Here is a 19,673-nt window from a genome sequence, read left to right as displayed (position 1 = left end):
TTGGCAGCCAGCAACAGTGGCAGGGCTAAATTAATTAGTGCCGTGATTAATTAGTGATGAGTAACCTCCAAGGCTGGCTTCTTCCTGATAAAGCAGAATTTATGTAGCCTCCATCTCTCCCCACAGATGGAGACCCAGACGCAGAGGTGGGGCTGGCCCCTGGGGAGCTGCAGCAGCTGGCCCAGGGGCCGGAGGACGAGCTGGAGGCTCTGCAGCTCTCAGAAGAGGACTAAGGCAGCCCATCTGGGGGCCTGTGGGGGTTGCCGTGCTGGTGGCCAATGTTCCCACCTCTCTGGCAGTCAGGCCCAGAGGCTGGCGTCTCTGCAGCTGGGGGAGGCAGTAGACAGGGTACAGGCTCTATTTATTTTTCAGCATGGAAGACCAAACGTACTGAGAGCTGCGCTGGGCTGGCGTGGCTGCTGAAGCCCCACAGCTCTGGACTGAAGTCAGCTCCGCAGGGGAGATGACCCTGCTGTCAGGAGACTAGACCAATCCTGGTTCCAGGGGGAGGCCTGCAGACCCCTGGCCCCTTCCACCACCTCTGCCCTCCATCTGCACACCTCGTCCGCACCAGGCTCTACAGTTACTCCCCCAAGTCTTTGGAAATTGCTTCCTTTTCTTTGAAGTCACATTTTCCTTCAAAATTTTTTGTTTTGCATCCAAAACCAAAAGAAATAAAGCTGTGGGAGGCAGGGCCATTGTACTGAGTGGTGGCTCCTGCAGATTTGTGTGGCCCCACCCCGTACCCTCGGCCACCTCAACACAGAGGCTGGGAAGGGTCAGGAGCCCCTGGAAGTAGAGCCAAAGTCCCATTCTCCTGCTTGGGTGAAGCTCGACCAGCAAGGGTGTGGCCCCCTCCATACGGGGATGGCCGTCTTGGGGGACAAGGGCTGCTCTCCTGTGCCAAGTTCTCGCTCCGGGGCCCGCAGGGTTGGTGGCTGCAGTGGCAGAGCCACAGGGAAGCTGGCCATGTAGAAGACTCGGCCCAGGCGCCTGGCCACCTGCAGAGAGATGGCCTGGGGGGGCTGGCGCACACCCACCCAGAGCTTTGCCCAGCTGTGGTCTGGAGATCCTGACCTCACTCCCCCGCACCTCACCTGGGCCCGGATACTTAAGGGCGGGCCCCAGCTTCAGCCCCATAGTGCTCAGCAGGTGCTCCTCCGTCAGCAGTGGCAGGGTCTCCCCGTCGATCCCCTGCTCCCTGAAGACCTGGAAGAGAGAGGGTGGGTCAGGACCCGGGTGCCTGCTTCTTCTCCAGCCCAGGAAAAGCCATAGGAGAGCTGTTTGTGCAGCTCACAGAAATTTGTTTTAAATGATCTTTGGTTTGAGTCGGTGTCAGGCAGAAGACACCCTGGCAAAAAAAGGTTGGGTTCACAGTCCTGTCCCTGCCACGCACTGCTTTTAGGGAGGTGAGAGGACGTCGGGGATAGCCCTACCCCACCATCCTTTCCAGGGAAGTAGTGAGTGTCAGCCAGCTCCAGTCCTGCCCTGGGGAATGGGGACCCCCCCCTTACCCGAGTGTACTCTCCGCAGCCAGACAGGCCCCCCACGAAGTGCAGGACATCATCCACGGTCCATTTGCTGACGTCCTCGGGGGCTGGGCCTCCTCCCATCCACGGAGAGTCCCCCTACGGCGCGCCTAAAGTTGTGTGGCACGTTAACTAGAGCTCTGGCTTGGCTTTCCAATACCCCCCCACCCGTCTCCTGACCTTCGTGTGCCCCAACTGCTCAGGTGTGGGATGGGAGCCTAAGTGGGATTTTCCTCCCCACGGCCCCCCCTACCCCAAGACCCTTCCACAGGCGGCCTGCCAGTCCTGTGGCCCTCTGGAAGGATCTAGAGTGTGGGGTGCCCACCTGTGTGAAAGTAGGGGCTGACGGCATAGGGGAAGCCCAGGGGCAGCGGAGGGGGCAGTGTGGACCCTGAGAAAAGCCCCTTCCCCTCGGCGCCGGCCCCTCCAGCTGGAGCTTGGCCCGGAGTGGGCCCCCGGCACCCAGCAGCTGCAGCCTCGGGGTCCTCTCCGTCCGAGTCTTTGGGGGGCTCGTCCTCCGAACCATCTTGTGCCCAGAGCCTAGCCCCCGTCATCTCTTTGGACTCGCTGGGCCGGCCGAGGCAGAGCCGGGACCCCCTTTCCGGGGGGCTCGCCGGGCAGAGTCCCGGGACGGGGTGGGGGGTCCGGAGCCCGGGGGCCCTGGGGGGGGCAGGGCCAGCAATGGCGCCGCGCCGTGGTTCAGCACCAGCAGGGCCCCGCGCCGCTGCAGCTCCTCGGCGCCGTCGTTGGGGCGCAGGGCGGCCTCGGGCGCCAGCAGCTGTGGGCGCGCGCCCTCCAGCTCCTTCTGCCGCAGGAGGTCGGCGGGCAGCTCCAGCCTGGGACGGGGCAGACGCGGGTCAGCCGCCTCCCGGGCTGCGCGGGCCCGCCCGCCTCCCCGCACCTACCGGGCCAGGTTTTGCTTCCGCAGGAGCTCCTGCTGCCGGGCGAACATCTCCGCCTGGGCTGGGGGCAGGAAGCCGTAGCCTGGTGGGGAGGGGACAACGCGGGGTCGGGGGGTCCGAGTCCGCCCTTTGCAGCCCCTACCCCGTCCGTCTCGGCTCCGACCGGGGCAGGGACGGTCCGCGGAACTCCGCGCGGGATCCCAAGGGACGCGCACCCACCTCCTCACCTGGGGTCTGGCACAGAGCCGAGGGCACCCCCAGGAAGGGGGGCCTGAGGTGGGGGCCCAGGGCGATTTGTGAGGAGCATTCTGGGGCGACAGCAAGGGGGGCGGCTGCGGCAGCTCCCTGTGGACGGCAGCGCAATGAGCGGCGCCCCCCGCCCCCCGTTCCCGTAAAGGCCCCCGGCGCCCCTCCCCCGCCGCCTCCGCTAATTGCCGGCCCCGCGGGCGGTCGATCCGTAGCTCGTTACGGCCCAGGTCGCGCGCCATCCCCGCCCCCGCCGGCGGCGCCAATTAATCTCGGCGGCGGCGCGGAGGCGCTGACCCGGCGGGCGGCGGCGGCTGCAGCGGTAATTACTGCGCGGGGCGCCGGCCCCGCCTGCTCCCCTCCCCTGCGGACCCGAGCGGCGGGGGGAAGCGGGGGCGTCATTAGCCGCAATCCGGGCGGCGGTGGAGGCAGCTGCAGACGCCGGGCTCAGAGGCGGGGCGGGGACTCGGTCTTCAGGCGGCCCCTCCCTTCTCCAGGACCCCCGCCCCCGCCCCGCCTGTCTCCTGGACCCCAGAAAACCCGGGTCTGTGCCGGAGGCCTTGTCTGTGCCGCGAACAGATCCGGCGCCGGCGTCTGAATTTGAGCGCCAGCCAGGTCCCCCTCCGCCTCCAGCTCTGAGTCCTCTGGCCAACCCCTCCCGACTGACCCCGGGGTTCCAGACTTGGAGCTCTCCCCTTCTCTGGCTTCTCCTCCAGGGAACCCCCTGACCGGCCTCAGCCCCTCTTACGCACCCCAGTGGCGCCCTCAACACTGCAGCCCAGAGCGGTGTCACCCACGAAACGCTCTGCCCGGACCCGAACCTAGACCTGCACACAGTGCTTGGCACACTCGGGCGCGTGCTGGTGGCTGAGAGTGTGGGGTGCGGGTCGTACCCCAGACACAAGAAGAGAACGGCAGCCACCCCAGTACCTCTCCGAGAAGGACGGGGCGACAGCTGGGGCGGCGCCCTCCCGGTGCTGAGCCAGGCCCTGCTTCCGACGCTGACCTGCCGTGGAGGAGGGCAGGTGGGCTTCCAGGCCACCGGGGCCCCTCAGAGCTGAAGCTGCCACCTCCTGCCGGACCCTCAGGAGATCTGGGTGGGGGACAACAGCAGTGACCCCCCGGCTATTCGCCCCCCTTCCCCAGCCCGCGCCTAGCGTAGAACACCAAGGTGGGGAAGTAACCACACCACTCGGCCGTGTGCGGCCCCTGGGCTGGTTTCGGGCACGGGGCAGGAAGATGGGCGGCCACAGGGCCGAGGCGGCAGACAAGATGCGGGGCGGGGAAATGTCGGGAAACGCTCTTGCCCGAAGGGGAGTCGGGAGCCTGAAGGCCTCTGGCCTGGGAGGCGGTGAGCCTCGCGGGGAGGGGGCTGTGCAGAGGTCCCGAGGACACAGCGCCTGCGGGGCAGCGGGGAGAGTCCAGGAGAGCCAGCCAGGCGCGGACCGCCCAGGAGACCCCCCTCCTCGGTGGGAGGCAAGAAAATCTGGGCTCCCCGTGGTAGACACGGCTGGCCAGAGCTTGTCACAACGGCAGGGCAGCGCCCGTGCACGCAGGCCACACTAGCGCAGGGGTCGCCCAGTCCCGGCTGCGCAGAGTCACTGTCCCGCGTGGCCACACTCGCCCCAATGCGCACGCGGCGCCCGCGTCTAAGGCGCCGCCTCCCAGGTCTCTCGTCCTCTCCCTCCCGCCCAGGCCCGGGCCTCCCGAGTCCCCGCAGCCCCCACTGTGCAGGCTCCGCCAGCTCCACCGCCGCCTGTTTATAAATTAATTACCCGAAAGCGGAGGTGGGTCCCGCCCCGGGCCGGGTGCCAGCCCGCAGAGCCCAGCCGGCGCGGCCGCCCGCATCGATCCCAGCGGGGCCCAGCGCCCCCGCGCTCGCGGCCCGGGTTATTTACGGCCGGCTCCGCGGCGGGGCGGGGGCGGGGGCGGCGGCGCGGCCTGATTGACAGCGCGCTCCCCGGCGGCCGGCGCCCCCTCCCCCGCGCGGCCAGCAGAGCGGCCCCAGGCAGAGCAGGGAAAGCAATTAAAAAGGAGGATTTTTAAATTATTAACATTTGGTGAATTATTCAGGCCCTTGGTGCCTGAGCTGCCCTGGGGGACTGTGCCTGGTGTGAGGAATCCTGCCTCCTTTCCCGGCGCCCCCACCCACCTCTAGCCCGAAAAGCCAAGCTCCCCTGCCAGGCGGGCGGCTGGGGCCTGGGAGGCTGAGTGCAGCGGGCAGGAGGTCCGACTGCATCCCGGAGTGACCCTGGAGAACGTCATGAGGTGGGGTGGACAGGGTCAGAGCCGACCCGAGGGCAGGGGCAGCCCCTCCAGCTGGGTGGGGTCTCTTCAGCACTTGGGGAGTCCTGATGGCAAAATGCCCACTGCACCCAGCCGGGCCGTCCTGCTCACTGCCCCTCCCCAGGCTCCCGGGGCAGGCATCTGGCAGGTCAGCGTCCCCCAGCTGGAGACAACTCACAGACCACAGGGTCCAGGAGCTTGCTCTCCTGGGGGGGTGCTGCTGAAATGCCCACCGTCCACCCTCACCTGGGTCCGCCCCATACTCCATTTCTCCATATATAAAATGGGAGTCACCCATGAGCCTGGGGACCTGGGGGACATGGAGGTGTGGCCCGCCCTAGGGGGCATGGGGCAGGACGTGTGGCAGAGGGGACCTCCAGGGACCTGCATCCACCCTGGCCTTGGTGTCAGCAGAGCCTCAGCAACAGGAATGGCCGAGCACACGTAGGTGTGGAGGTGATAAGGGCTCATTCCTGGGGGGGATCATGCCAGGGTGGGTCCTCACCGTGGCTGGGGAGGCCCAGGTGGTAGAGGCGCTGAGGGTCCTCAAAGGTGCTGGCCTCGCTCAGCGCCGACATGAGCCGACGGTAGTGGTCCTCCGGGGCCATGCTGGGCCCCAGCTCTGGCGGCAGCAGCAGTGCTTCTACTGGGGAGGACCCGGGGTGAGAGGCTTCTCCAGGCACTGCCGAGGAACACCCCCTCTAGAGCCCCTGCTTGAGGTCCAGGGGACCCTCGGGGACTGCCCCCTCCCCTGGTGACCTGTAAGAGACACGTTCTTACCTTGGGGGGATTCGCTTCGTGCCCTCTTCTCCGAAGAGCAGTCGCTGCTGATATGGGGGGAGCGGCCCAGCCTCTTGCCCAAGAGGTCACCTGCGGGAGGGTAGTGAGTGCCCACCTGCATCTCAAGGAATGGAAGGGGGACCCAGCCCCTGCTCCAGCTCAGCCTGGACAGCACCCACCATCTCTCAGAGGGCCCTTGGTTCTGGTGAGTACAGGCCTGCCCAGCCCTGGGAGCCCCAGCCTTCAGTGCAGAGGACATCACACCTGGCTGTGGTGGGGCAGGGGCACAGGGGAGCCCTGACACTGGCCTTGGTGCTGGTGCGTGTGTGCAGAAGAGATCCACAGCAGGCACCCGGCTGTCCCACCCGCCAGCCTAGCTTCTTGTGCAGTTAATGTGGCCCCCGTCATCCCCCTGGAGGAGAATAAAAAGCTTTTGATTTGACTGGGTACCACCTTTCCCTCCTGGACAGGGGTGAGGGCGGGCTGTGCAGCATCACATGCCAGCGTGGGGTAGGACAAGCCAGGAAGGACCTCACACTTGACCTCTTCCTGCACTGTGAGTCACTGGGCTGTGGGCCCCCCAGGCCACCTTGAGGCCCCTCCACTCCCAGGCCTCCTACTTGGTCATACCCATCCCTGCCCCTAGAAGGCCCAAGTCCTCCTCTCTGGCCCAGTCCTGCCTGAGCTAGCACCCTGGTGTGGCTGTCACGCCCTGTTCACCTGCCCAGCCAGGCTCTGGGCTCTTGGGGTGCACCTCCCAGTAGCCTCACCCACCTCCTCAGCCAGGAGGCCAGCCCAGCAGGTGGCAGAGGGGAGGCCCACGCCAGGCCCAGCCCACTCTCCTGAGGTCCTCCCTTGGGTCCTGCCGACCACACGCATTCCAGACCATACCATCCATGTACCCATCACCGACCTACCCCAAGTTCATCCCAAGCCCCTGACTCCATGCCCTGGGGGTCTCCAGGGCCAGCCAGTGCCTCCGACTCTGGCCCCTCCTCATCCTCATGAAGCCTCTAGGTGGGTGGGGTAAGGGGCCACCCCCCTGTGACCCAAGACCTCCATGAGGCCTAGGCAGTGGGGCTCCCAAGCCCGTCCGCCCGCAAGCCCTGCCGTCAGCTCCAGGCCTAATTCTTTTTTCTTATTCCCTTAATCTGTCATTTTTATCAGGCTGGGGAAGTGCGGCGGCCACACCGATCAATCCCACATTACAGCTGACAGAGCAGTGCTAATAACTTATTGATCCTGGCCCGGCCGCTATCAGGCCTGGCCCCAGAGAGAGGGTCAGTCCCATGGCCTGGTCCAGGGTCCCCATCCCAGTGACAGATTGGGCGGCTGGACCCCGTGGGCGGCGGGGGGCAGCTGGCCACGCACGGATCCAGGGACATGCCAGAGCTCAGTGGGCTGGGAGGGGTTGGGCCGAGGCTGGAGGAGTCTGGCTCTTTTCCACACCTGCTGCCTGGCCCACCATGCACATGCCCTCAGGGCTAGCACGGCCTCTCACCTCCTGACAATCAGTTTTCCATTTTACACGTGGAAACTCCCCTTTCCGTTCATGTGGGGGGCTAAGGCCTCCTCATAGCCTGGGGGAGGTGACTGGGTGGGGGAGTCCAGGAGAAGGGGGCCTGCCAGGAGACCGCAGGAAGGCCGATGAGGCCACGCGCACTCCTCACTCGTGGACCCCGGCGGTCTCACAGAGGCAGATGCAGGACCTGCTCTGAGTCCCTCACAGCCCAGGGCCGAGGGAGGTGCAGCTCAGCGGGAGGGCCCGGGCTGGGAACAGCACAGATGTGTGGTTCCTGGGGTCACAGGAAGGGAGAAGAGGTGAATGCCCCTCCAAGAGGAAGCTCCAGGGAGCGGGCCAGGCCCTGACACGGAGTGTGCGTGGGAGACGTGGACACGGGTCACCGGACACACGAGGCCCTGTAGAGCCCAGGAGCCCGGAAGTGCATGAACACGCCCTGACTCCATGGGTGAGACCTGCCGGGCAGCCCCCATCACGTGCACCCCACAGGACCTCAGACACACACATGCCTGCACACGCACACACGTGTACCTGAGGAGGTCTCCCTGTGTGAGGGCACGGGGGAGGGCCTGCTGGCTCAGAATATCTCAATCACTGTGGGGCTCCCTCAGCTCTGCCAATCGATGGGGCAATTAGATTTTATCAACTGCCTCTCAGCTGTCCTCCACGTGGCATCACCCAGTCCCACAAAGGCATTCCCAGGCGCACAGAACGCGGACGGGGGACCCAGATGGGGGCGGGCCTCCCCCACCCCACCTTCCCAAGAGATGCAGGCCCTGCTGGGAACACCCCTGCCCAGGGTTCACAGGGCCTCAGGATTGACCTCCTCCTTTCATGGCCTGCCCTGGGGCTGAGACTCTGCTGTGCCCCTCTCTACAGCAGTGCCCTCTGAGGGGGGCCTGGGTCCCCAAACTGCCCCCTCCCTCTGAGGTCCTGTGCCAGGTTCCCCTTATCCCCCCACAACTGTGACCAGGCAGCAGCACCTCCCTCAGGCACCGGATCTCTTCCCTCCCAGAACCCCTTCCCTCCGGGACCCCTTCCTTCCCGGAGCCCTAGGAGGCGGGACCCGTCAGGCGTGCGCTGCGCGGTTGTCTGTGGCAGTGAGTGCATTCCTCCAGGGTGTGCATTTCTGAACCTCTGAGGCCACGCCTACGTCTGCCCTGTGAAGAGGGGGTGGCAGGGCCCCCGGCCACTCCAAGCCCACCCCAGTGGCAGCCACAGCGGAGGCAGCCACAGCGGAGCCACCGCCTCTGCCTCCTGTCTGCCCCGCTGGCTGGGATTAACACAATTACCATCACATGCAGCCCCGGGGGACAGGCCGCTCCTCCTGCCTCTCTGGCTGCCTGCCAAGGCTGCTGGTGCTGAGTGGAGACGCCACTGTCCTCTGGCCCCACAGCCCCAGCCCGCCCTCAGGCCCCCTGTGCTCCTCACCTGCAGGTCCCAGGCCAATCTCCAGGCTGCCTCTCTGGAATTCACAGCGGCTCTGATGCTCAGGCATCACGAGGTGGCGGCTGCGGTGGATGCTGGATATGAGGGTGGGAAGGTTGCTGTCCTGGCTGCGGAATGAGACCGGGAAAGGCTGACCCCGTGGGCAGCTGCGAGAGGCTGTGCCCACACCTCGGCATGTGGCCCATGATGCCCCTGTGTGCACACCCACGGAGCAAGCCAAAGCGACACAGAACCTGGCACTGGGACCCCACTGCTGCTCCAGGGAGCGTCTGTGTGGAGCACCAGCGGCTCTGCCTTCACGCCCTCCGGAGGGAATCGCACTGTTACCTCACTCCCTGCCTCAAAGGGGGTCGAGGGGCCCACCAGGCAGAGGGACCCCGCACGGGAAGAGGCCGATCTGCACGGGAAGAGGCCGATCTGCACAGGGGCAGTCCTGCAGGACAGGCCCCAGGAGAGAACAAGCCACATGCGAGCTGCCAGCCCCTTGGTCATGAATTTCGGTGAAAACTTGCAACCATCCCTGACCCCCGGTTTCTGCACACGAGGAAACTGAGGCCCAGAGCACAGTCCTGTGGCTGATGAGATGTGCCCCACGCACACAGAGCACCAGCAGACACATGCAGCTTGCACCAGGCACCAGGGCTGTGTGCTCTGACCTCCCGCTATCCCCCAAGCAGGTGTGGGCTTGGAATCAACATGCATTTAACTCTTTTGTTCCCTCATTTCTCCTCTTCTTGCTAATTCAGCCAAATCCCACATCCACAGAGTCCCAGAGAGCAATGGGAGGAGCTGTGTGGAACACAGCTCTCCACCCCTTCCCGGTTCCATGAGCCTCTCCCCAGGTCAGCAGAGAAGGGGCTCAGGGTCCAGGCGACGCTCCCCGAGTAGCACTCCTGCAGCACAGCCCCTGCCCACCTGTAACGGAGCAGCCTCCTGGCGCAGTGACCTGGGAGCCAACCCTAAACCTCGTTAAATAGCCCCCAGCCCCCCTGACCTGGGCTGGCTGGAGCTGGGCTAATCCAGGGCTGCCCCTAAGCCGAGCACCAAAGACTCCCAGGCTGGGCTCTCAAGCTTTCCAGGAGACCCAGATGCCGGCTCTCTCCCCACCCCCACCGGCCCCCAGTGGGAACGCAAGCCCCCCCGGCACACAGGAGGGCAGCTGGGTGGGAGTAAGTACTTTATGGGATTAATCGGCAGCGAGTCTCATCCCTTCCATGATCCTAATCGATGCGGGGGTGTCAGGAGAGGACTGCTGGCCTCAGCATGGAGTGGGGGCCAAGGGCTGGCCTGGCAGCAGCCACAGCTGCCGGGGAGTTCTCCCTCGGGGTCCCCCCTCTGGTGCCCCCGGGACGCCTGCAGGAGGAGAACTAGCTTCCCAGAGACTCCAGAGGGTGGGGGCTGGCTGTGAGCCCTGAGCCTGGCGCCCAGAAGGAAAGTGAGGGAGGGCCTGACAGCTGGGTGGAGGGACTGTGTCTGGGCAGTGGCACCTGGTGGGGAACTGGGTGCCACCTGCCCTCCCCACTCCTGGTCTCTACCTTGGAGTTTGCTCCCGAGGCTCTGACACAGCCTGGCCTGGCCCAGCCCCTGAAAACCTGTTGTAGTCACTTGGCCACTCAGTGAGCCAGTTATGCCAGTTTTATGTAAAGAAACACGCCCTGGACATCCCAGAGTGGAGACGCAGGAACCTGGCCCGGGGCACATCAGCACATGGTCCTCGAACCACAGAATGCCCTCTGCACCCTCCTTCGCACAAGGGACAAAGTCCCTGAGGGTCTCTGTGGTGGGGCCGGGCCGCAGGTCAGGAGGTGGGGAAGCTGAGAGAAGCAGTCAGGGCCACGGCAGGAGGTGCGAGAAGGAGAGGGTGAGGGGGAGGCCAGAGCCTGGCAGGTGTGACCCCAGCTCCCCAGGCAGGGGCCTCCCACCACCGCCCCTCAGTGATCACCACACAGTCCAGCCCTTGCCCATTTTTCCACCAGCTCAGGGGCCCAGGAGAGAGGGGCCAAGCCCCCGCCTGCAAACAATGGCTTGAGGAGCATCTGCCAGCCCTGGTTCCTGAGGCAGAGGAGGATGGCCTGGGGCTCTGCTGGCTCCAAAAGGCAGGTGATCACTGCAGAGCCAGCCAGACAGAGGGACAGGGATGGAAGGACAGACGGACAGATGGGTGGAGACTAATGGATGGGAGCAAATGAACACACAGATGGAGGTGGCCTGGCAGTGTGTTCTGTGGGAGCCTGCAGAGGCAGATGGACCCAGGGACAGGCCGAAAGAAACACAGACACGGCCTGGGGCCAGTGTGGCCGCTGGGTTCAGGGACCACCACCCACTCTGACCAGACACCAGGGTCAGGTCAACAGACCGGGGCTTTAGTCCACTCAGGCGTGCTGCACCTTCTCCTTCGGGGACCCCGGCACGCCCTCCCCTCTGACCGAAATCTCGCCCTTGGGAGATTCAGAAACTCATTCTAGTCCCTTCTAGGGCCCATGCAGGATGGAAGACCTGGCCTCCTCCTAGCACACCCCAGGCTGCCAGCCGTCAGTGCTGCTGAGGGTCGCTGTATTCCCGAGGCCAGGCGGACGGAGGAGGGGATTGCAGGCAGGAGGAGCCGTTACTGGAGCGGGGGGAACTGCGGCTGGGTTTCCCTACGGGCCTCACTGACAAATTTATTCTGTAGTGTCCCAAGTAAAAGCCTCATAAAATGTCATCAATGTTCATGACAGTTCATAAAAATGATCAGTTGAGCTGGCAACCCCAAAATGAGGTGGAAATAAGTTTAAAGATGTTTTTATTGTAATTCGGCTCTGAGATTCAGACATTCTCAGAGACATAAATAACACATCTGGCGTGGAGCCAGGACATGCAGGTCCCCTGGGCCCTCACAGCTCTGGCCCCGGGAAGCTGGCTTTGCGGTGGACACCCCCTTCCCACCTTGCTGCCCTGGAAGCCACAGGGTAAGACCTGACCCCCCTGACAGAATCCACAGCTGGGCTCTGTTCACAGACTGACCACCCGCTTCCCCCTGGAGCCAGGAACTTGGGTCCCCCAACTGCCTTGACCTCTTCCCTGGGGCTCTTCATTTTTATCTCCTTCCCACATCCTGGAATCGCACCCCCTACTATCCTGCTTCCCCAGCCTGAATCCAATCCCCCGTCTGCCAGGAGGGCCTCCAGAGGGACCTTCTCCAAACACACACCTGGTCATTGCCCCGCTCAAGAACTTCCAGTGGCTCCCCGCCTAGAGGACAGCGCCCACAGGCCCAGCATCCGCGAGCCTTCAGCATCCAACTGAGCCATAGCTGCCAGGTTCACTCCTCCTCCCTCCTACATGCTCTTCCCTGTTCCTCCACTCTCTGCAGCCATCCCCTCACCTTAGTGAGCTCCTACACATCCTTCAAGGCCCCACTCACACACCATTCTCACCTCCTGGTGGGTCTCTACCAGGGTGGGAAAGGGGAGGTGACAGCCTCATTTTTGGGCTCAAATGGCCAGTCTCACATGGGAGGATGTACTCTAACTCTAGGGGTGGGCTACCCAGAACTCACACCTGTGCTGCTGCCAACATCTACCTCTGACTGGGCCTGGGGCCCTTCAGTCTCAACTGGGTGCAACACTGTCTGCCTCCCGGGCTGGGGGACAACCTTGCAGCACACATCAAACCTGGCAGACAGCCAGCCAGCATCAGCTCACGCTGAGACAGGGGACAGCAGACAGCAAGCCACGGGCAGGGGTGGGAGGGAGGGAGGGAGGGGAGTCACGGCCCCCTCTTATGCACGCACAGCACGGCTCCTACCTGCAGGACGTCTCTCGGAACGAGATGTTCAGGTCCCAGTGGGTGTGGACTCTGCAGGAAGGGAAGCAGAAGGTCCACGTTGCTCTGGAGGCCCCTGACCCCAGCCTCAGGACAGCAGACCTGTCTCAGGTCAGTGCCCTGCTGGGCCACACAGCCCTGGGCAGTGAATAAGGGCGGCTGCCGTGCCCAGCACCATCTGCTACTGGCTCAGCGTGCTGGGGTCTCCTACCAGGAGAGGCCCATGGGCCAGTTCCTGGTCTCAGCAGACACAGATGTCAGGAAGAACAGAACCGAGGCCCCTTCTCCCTCCGGCTTGTTGCACTCAGAGGAGCCCTCACATTCTGCAGCAGGTAGGGGGCCGAGGCTGCTTCTGCACAGTCAGTCATGAGCCTGAATGGAGCTCCTTGTTGCTGGAGCTGCTCTGGCCAGACTGGGACCCGGTCAGCAGGGGTAGCTGGAGCGTCGGCCCAGGCAGGTGCAGACCTCTGGGTCCCAACTGCTGCCAACCTGCCTCCTGCAAGTGAGCGCTGCAGAGCAGATGTGGGAGGGGACACCAGACAGGGCAGATGAGGAAACAGCTCCTGCCTGCGACCCACACAGGACCCCAAAAAGACTAGCATCCGAGGGAAGTGTGGGAGGCCAGTGTGGACGCTCTCATCTGAGCAGCTGAAGGCCGGAAGCTCCAGCCCCATCTGAGCCTTGTGCCTTCCTGTCCGGCCCTGGTCCAAGTACCTTCTCTTCATGATACGGATGTGAGGGCCATTCTCCTGCTTCAAGCCTGGCCGCCGCCCACAGGTGGGACCACTCCCGTCGCTGTCACCATCGCTGGCAGAGAAGCTGGGAGTCCGCTCCTTCTTCAGGCTCCGGGCAGCAGGCAGAGCGACTGTCCTCTTGTCTGCCAGCCGCCCCCGGTTCTGGTGGGGCAGGACAGGAAGGTGAGGCTGGACTGGGCCGTTCCGTCTCCCGGGGGTCTGCCCTGGCCTCGCACCCCAGGCCCAGCCCCAGGCACAGTGGAGGTGCCCTCGGAGCAGCCATCCTCCCTCCACCCGCCTCCAGGATGGGCCTGGGGCCAGCAAGAGCCACAGCTGGCCAGAGACCCAGAGGAGAGCTGAGAGACGGGGCCTCAGTTGGACATCCCCCTACAGACGGCGCCCACTGGCTCAGCCCTCCTCTGCCCGACCCTACTACAGCCCTTGAGAATGCTGGAGGGTCCTGGCCAACTCCAGGGCGAGTTGGGGCCCCCGTCCCGGGCTTGTGTGCACCTCACTCCCAGCTCCCTTCTTAGGGCCCCCGCGTGTCTCCTGGGATCTGCTTGTGGCCTGGGGCTAGTTCTAGTGGACGTGCACTCAAGTGCACATTACCTCCGTGTATCTGCCTGCCAATCCCACCCATATTTTGTGAACCTTCTGCCCCACCACACCCTGCCACCGACACCAATGTTGACAAGCGAATGCCCTTTTCTGTTTCATCAGCGCCACGCACAGCCCAGCTCAGGGGCAGCTGCAGCCGGGCGCAAGGCAACTGGCAACTGTCTGAGCTGAACCCTCACAGACTGCAGGCCTGGGGCTCACAGGTCACCAGACGACAAGCCCTGACCAGCCCAGGTCCTCTGTTCCACCAGCCCTGCCTGGCATTTTTCACATGGCTTCTTCCTCTCTCCCTTGCACCCACGGAACGAGTGTGTGGAGCGGTGGGTGCCTCGGGTGGGAGCAGACAAGCCTGGCATGGTCCCTGCAGAGCACAGCCGAGCCCCAAGCTCACGCACACATGCGGCGGACACGCCCGTACCACCCTGCACAGCACACTCGCTCTGGCCCAGCCCCAGGCACTTCTGGACTCCTCCAGTGCTTTTAGGTCCTGCCACCCCCAGGGGAAAAAGGAAAGTTATTGATTATTTTCCAGTGGGCGGGAGGCTTTTTAAAATGTAATAACAGGCTGCTGGCTCCAGGAGGTGGCAGAGCCCTTGATAGCATCTAACTAACTCCCTCTCCTCCATTCAGTCACCAGGGCCTCCTTGGACTTCCTCCCTCCCGATGCCAAAACACAGCCCGGAGCTTGGGGATGAAGGTGTTAGGAGAGTGTCCTCCTCAGACCTAGAACCACCATCACCTTCAAACACACAGCCCCAGCACCAGCTCAGTTTGGGCAGTGCCCCTCCTCAAGGGTCTGGAAGCTGGAGCATCCCCCAACCCAGCTGGAAGCCGCCGTCCCAGAGCCACGTCTCCCCTCACCGGCCACTGGGCCTGCACTGAGTCCCCTCCTTTCTCTCCACAACAGCTCAGTGGGAAAACCCAGCACTGCTGGGCGGGGGTGGGTCATGGGGTCCAAGGCCCCTGCTAAGACCCTGCCCTGGCACTGGGCTGCCCCCAACACCAATGACCACAGCGTGCGGCCAAGGCTGTAGGTGCAGTGCCTGTCTGCCCAGGCCTCTGTGTGTCAGCTGGAGCTCAGGGCTCGCTTCAACAGCCACAGCCTGTCCGGAGTGTGCTGTGCTGGGAAGTCTCACTCAGCTCTGCCATTCTGCAGCCCAAGCACCAGGGCTTAGAGGCTCTGACAGCCTCTCCTCTCCCACCTCCCTTCTTTTTTCTTTTTTTGAGACGGAGTCTCGCTCTGTCGCCCAGGCTGGAGTGCAGTGGCGCGATCTCAGCTCACTGCAAGCTCCACCTCCCGGGTTCACGCCATTCTCCTGCCTCAGTCTCCTGAGTAACTGGGACTACAGGCGCCGCCACCCACGCCCGGCTAATTTTTTGTATTTTTAGTAGAGACGGGGTTTCACCGTGTTAGCCAGGATGGTCTCGATCTCCTGACCTCATGATCCGCCCGCCTCGGCCTCCCAAAGTGCTGAGATTACAGGCGTGAGCCACCGCGCCCGGCCTCCCACCTCCCTTCTTTTGAGAAGACACAATGCTTTTCTCTCTGCTTCTTGTCTGTGGGATGGGGAAGAGAGGGAAGCAAGGACCCGAAGACTGCCCCTTGGAAGGAGGCCAGGGCTGGCTGGCTGGGAATGGAGCCCAGGCTGTATGCCAGCCTCAGCCCCGTGATGCACAGAGTTGGGCGTGGGGACACACTGGCACCCCAGCCACACCCCAAGGCACCTGGAGGGCAAGTCTGGGGTGGCTGATGGGGGTGCTGAGGACCAGGACAGCTTCCCTGGCACCCGCCCTGCCCAAGGACAGAACATACCTCCTCCACACTACAGACCTCGGCCAGCCCACCCCAGTCCCACAGCACACAGATCTGAAAACTCAGCCTCTGACAGTACCTCCTCTCGGGAGGTGCTTGGCCTGCAGGGCCCCTGTACAGGGTCCCCAAGGCACATACACACTCATATTCTGCCCTGGAGTTTCCGTGACCATGAGGTGCACATACCTGTGGACCTGGCATGGGGTTTGGGGAGACAGCCTCTGAGTGAGAAACGTGGGGGTTGGAAAGAAGGGGCCCCTGGAGCTGCTTCCTAGGGGAAGGGTGTGGGACAGGCCTGGGAGGGACTGGCAGAGGCAGGCCTAGATCTGAGCTGTCCCTCACGCAGGGCAGCAACCTGGGAGCCCCAGGTGCGCGGGCATCTCCTGGCTGTGGCCCTGGGTTGGGGAAGAGATGCACGCCCATTGAAGCAGTGTCAGAAAAGACTGATGCTGGGCTCAGGCTGCCTGCTCCCCACTCCTGTGGGAGGCCTCAAGGGGGCGGCTCCCATCCAAACAGAGACCCAAGGCTAGCCAGTGGGCTGCCCAGAGGAGCCCTCTCCAGCACCAGCTGCTTGAAAGGAGGGAACTGGACCTCTTGCCCTGGGTAGGTCTGTGACAGCAGGCAGGGGGCTGCCAGCTGTCTGCACACTTGCCTGGAAACTCTGTTAACTGCCTGCCTGTGCATGCAGATCCGTGTCGGACTGTGTGTCAGGTGGGCACATGGGTGAAGTGCAGCTGTGTCCCCTTCCCCTGCCCAAATGCTGTATGTCTGAGGGACCAGCTGTCTTCACAGGTATGTCTGCAGCCTCCCAGCGCTCAGGCTACCAAGCACTAGCGGCTCACAGGCCCCTGGGGTATCCCCTCCCCCATCCTACCTCATGCCCAAAGCAGGCAAGCAGAGGTGGGCCACTCAGGCCACTTTGCACCTCTGCCTCTCCTACCCTTTCCTGGAAGAAGGGGCTCCTGAGTGTACCAGGAATTGCAGCCCCTACCCCCAGCAGCCATGGCCCTAATTGGCTCCAAATTGGTCCTTCCCAATAGGCAATCTTCATTTTCACATCAATTCTCCAACCCTCACTGCCCAACTAGGGGGCTGGAGGCTGGGTGGGGGGTGCAGGTGCCTCCCCGAGCAGAAGGGAGCTCCCAGCAACCCAGTCTCTCCTGCCTGCTCCCTCAGTGAGGGTGTCCATAGCTGTCTACCCTGGGTTGGGGCCTTGAACCAGGCTCCAGCTCCAGTTCTCCGGACACCAAAGGCCCACACTGCAAAGACTGTCCCTGGCTAGCCTCTGTGTCCCTAGGACACACTTAGACATCCAGGCCCTTGCACCCTGGCGTTCAGCACCCCAGAGACACAAGTCACTCACACCTAAGCCTGTAGCTCCCCAAAATGCTGTCATACCCAGAATCACACCTCATCAGCTGGGCCAGAGAACACGGTGACTCCCAAGCTGTGACAGGGCACGGTGCCAGGCCCATGTTGAATTACTCCTCCCAGAGACAAGACCCTGACCCAGGACTCGAGGAGAAGCAGCTCCAGGGCACCCAAGGGGAGGCTCTAGGACAGGCTCGGCTCCCCCACCCACCCCTCTCCACACTGGGAGGGGCTCGGGTGCTCAAGGACTCCTCCCCCTGTCCAGGTACAAGGGCTGGGAGAACGCGAAGTAAAGCCCCTTCCCTCTGCCCTGCGAAGGCTCCCTCCAGCACACCCACAGGGGTGAGGTGAGGACTCTCGATCCTGAAAACCACAGGGACAAGCTCCGCAGGGGGAGTAACTCCCAGCCCCAACCGAGCCCCGCATCTCACCACCGGGGAGGATATTCGGCAGCCCGGGCAGTCGCAGATCGGAGGATGCACCTGCAGGATCCCCTTGGACATAAGCGTCTTCAGACTCTTCCCTGCGAGCAGAGGCGAGGCAGACCCTGTGAGGGCGCGGCACGCTTCTGGGCGCAGTCGGCGGCAGGGCCAGTACCCGCTTCCCGTCTCCTGGGCGAAATACACCCCGACCCCCACACCCACCTCGGCCCGACTTCCCAGCCCGCTTCCCGCCCCACCCTCGCGAACGCGGCAGGGATCTGCTGGGCTCTGCAACTCCAGCCCGGGAGCAGCGCCCTCCCCCGACGAAGGGCCTGGGCGTCCCCACCCGGCGCCCCTCCTCCCGCGCTCCACCCTTTCCCCGGTCCCGAGGGAGCCGCCGGCCGGGCCCAGAAAGGCTGAGTCCCGGAGCGGTGAGCGGCGCCGTCGGGACCCTCGGCCTGCGCGGCAGGAGGCGGCGGCCACCGCGGAGCCACGCACCGCTCAGGTCTCGAACTTTTTAACTCCTCGCGGCGCCTGGCGCTCACCTCGCCCCGTGTCCCGGCTCGGGCGCCCCCGCGTCGCACCCTTTGGGCCAGGCGCCCGCAGGCGCCAAAACAGGCTGCGTGTCCCGGCACCGCCGCTCGGGCTCCGCGCGCGCCCCCGCCCCGCCCCGCCCCGCAGCCTCCCGCGCCGCGCGCTCGCACCCGGCCGCACGTGCGCCCCTCCACGCCCCCCAACCCGGGGCTCCGCGCCCTCCCTACCCGCCTCCTGCTGGCTCTCTAGAGTTCCCATAAACTTGTTTTGGGCCTTAAGGCCCAGGAGCCTTGCAGAGACCTTCCGAGTGGAGACGGCGGCCCGCGAGCCCCAAGCGCTGTGGCCCAAGCTGGAGGGAGGTGCAGCGGTGGGCGCTCTGCCCGGGTCCACCGAGGCCTCCGCGCGCGGCGGGTGTGTCCCCGCGCAGCCCTGGAGCTGCAGCGCCCCCTCGGCCGAGCCGGAGGCTCCCGGGTGTCCGAGTCGGGTAGGGGGTGGGATCGGGGCCCGCAAGTCCCCGGGGAGCGAAGGGAGGGACGGCAGCGGCCCGCGCCCCCACGGGTGTCAGAGTCGGGTTGGGGTGGGGTCGGGGCCCGCGGGGCCCGGCAGCGAAGGGAGGGGCGGCGGCACCTTTGTGGCGGATGCTGCGCTTCCAGTCCTTGGCCGTCTCGCGGCCGCTGACGAACTGGAACTCGTTGGGCGTGAGCCACTCGCCGCGGTGGCGGATGGACGGGCCCTTGCTGCCCTGGCAGAGTTTGCGCACGTAGAGCAGCGCGCGGTTGGCGCCGCACTCCACCTCGATGCACGGCTCGCCGTTGTCCAGCAGCGGCTGGAAATCCGGGGCCGCGGCCGCGGTGGCCGAGAAGCGCTCGAGGGCCAGCGGGTCCCTGGGCAGGTGCAAGTGCGGGGCGGCCTCGTGCAGGCTGAGGTAGGCGCGCGGGGGGCGGAGCGGCGGGGCCAGCAGAGCCTCGTAGCCGGCGGCCGAGGCGGGCAAAGAGGCGGCCGGGGGGAGGGCCGCCGCCGCGGGCAGTGGCGCCAGGTAGCCCGGCAGCGGCGGCAGCGGCAGCGCGGCCAGGGTCGGGTGGAACGTGGCCAGAGCCAGGGCCAGGTCCTCGCGGCCCGGGAACTCCTTCTTGACGGCCGGCATGGCGCCCTGGTGGCTTCGCAGCCCCGCTCTCCGCCGGCGGCAGCAACTTATCCCGGCCCGGGCTGGAGTTGGGTCGCGGGGACCGGGGAGGCGCCTGGCCGCGCGCCCACCCCGTCCGCTACTGCGCCCCGGCGCCTGCAGCCGCCGCCTCCGCGCCGCCCGCCAGGCCTCCCCGGACTGCTGCCCAGCCGGCCGGCGGGGCCTCGGCGGCCTGAGACATGGAGCTGCCGGAGCTGCTATCGATCCCGGATGGACTCGCCGAGCGCCGCAGCTCCCGGGCCTTGGGGCTCCGCGGGGCGTCCGGAGTCCCGCGTCCCGGCCACCTGCGCCCGCGCCCGGGGAAGACGCGCGCCCGGCTCGCCGACCCACCCTCCAGGCCGAGCCCGGCAGCGAGGAGTCGCGGAGTCACCGCCCCGCCCGGGGGTCCCCAGCCCCCGCCCCGCCGCCCGGGCCGCGTCAGCCGTGCACCCGCGTCCACTGGCGCGCGCCCGCCCGGCGGGGACTTGGGAGACTCCGCCG

At 65.2% G+C, this 19,673-nt stretch overlaps 1 protein-coding gene across 1 annotated transcript; it reads right to left on the bottom strand.

The window, feature by feature from the left end:
* Positions 1-351: 351 nt before the first annotated feature.
* LOC115895923 (sterile alpha motif domain-containing protein 11-like) lies at positions 352-19,312 on the bottom strand. Its single transcript, XM_030926462.1, is given in 18 exon segments — positions 352-869; positions 871-1,016; positions 1,093-1,209; positions 1,515-1,605; positions 1,607-1,639; positions 1,851-2,106; positions 2,109-2,365; positions 2,435-2,513; positions 2,659-2,725; positions 2,728-2,776; positions 3,608-3,770; positions 5,469-5,606; positions 5,744-5,833; positions 8,697-8,821; positions 12,501-12,551; positions 13,233-13,414; positions 17,486-17,577; positions 18,638-19,312. Coding segments are annotated over 18 exon segments (2,565 nt in total). The 5' UTR covers positions 19,155-19,312; the 3' UTR covers positions 352-757.
* Between the last annotated feature and the right edge of the window lie 361 nt (positions 19,313-19,673).

Source organism: Rhinopithecus roxellana, unplaced genomic scaffold (genome assembly GCF_007565055.1).
Source record: "Rhinopithecus roxellana isolate Shanxi Qingling unplaced genomic scaffold, ASM756505v1 contig3850, whole genome shotgun sequence".
Classification (NCBI taxonomy): Eukaryota; Metazoa; Chordata; class Mammalia; order Primates; family Cercopithecidae; genus Rhinopithecus; species Rhinopithecus roxellana.
Note: the sequence above shows the minus strand (reverse complement) of the source record. Positions and strands in the feature narration are given on the sequence as shown.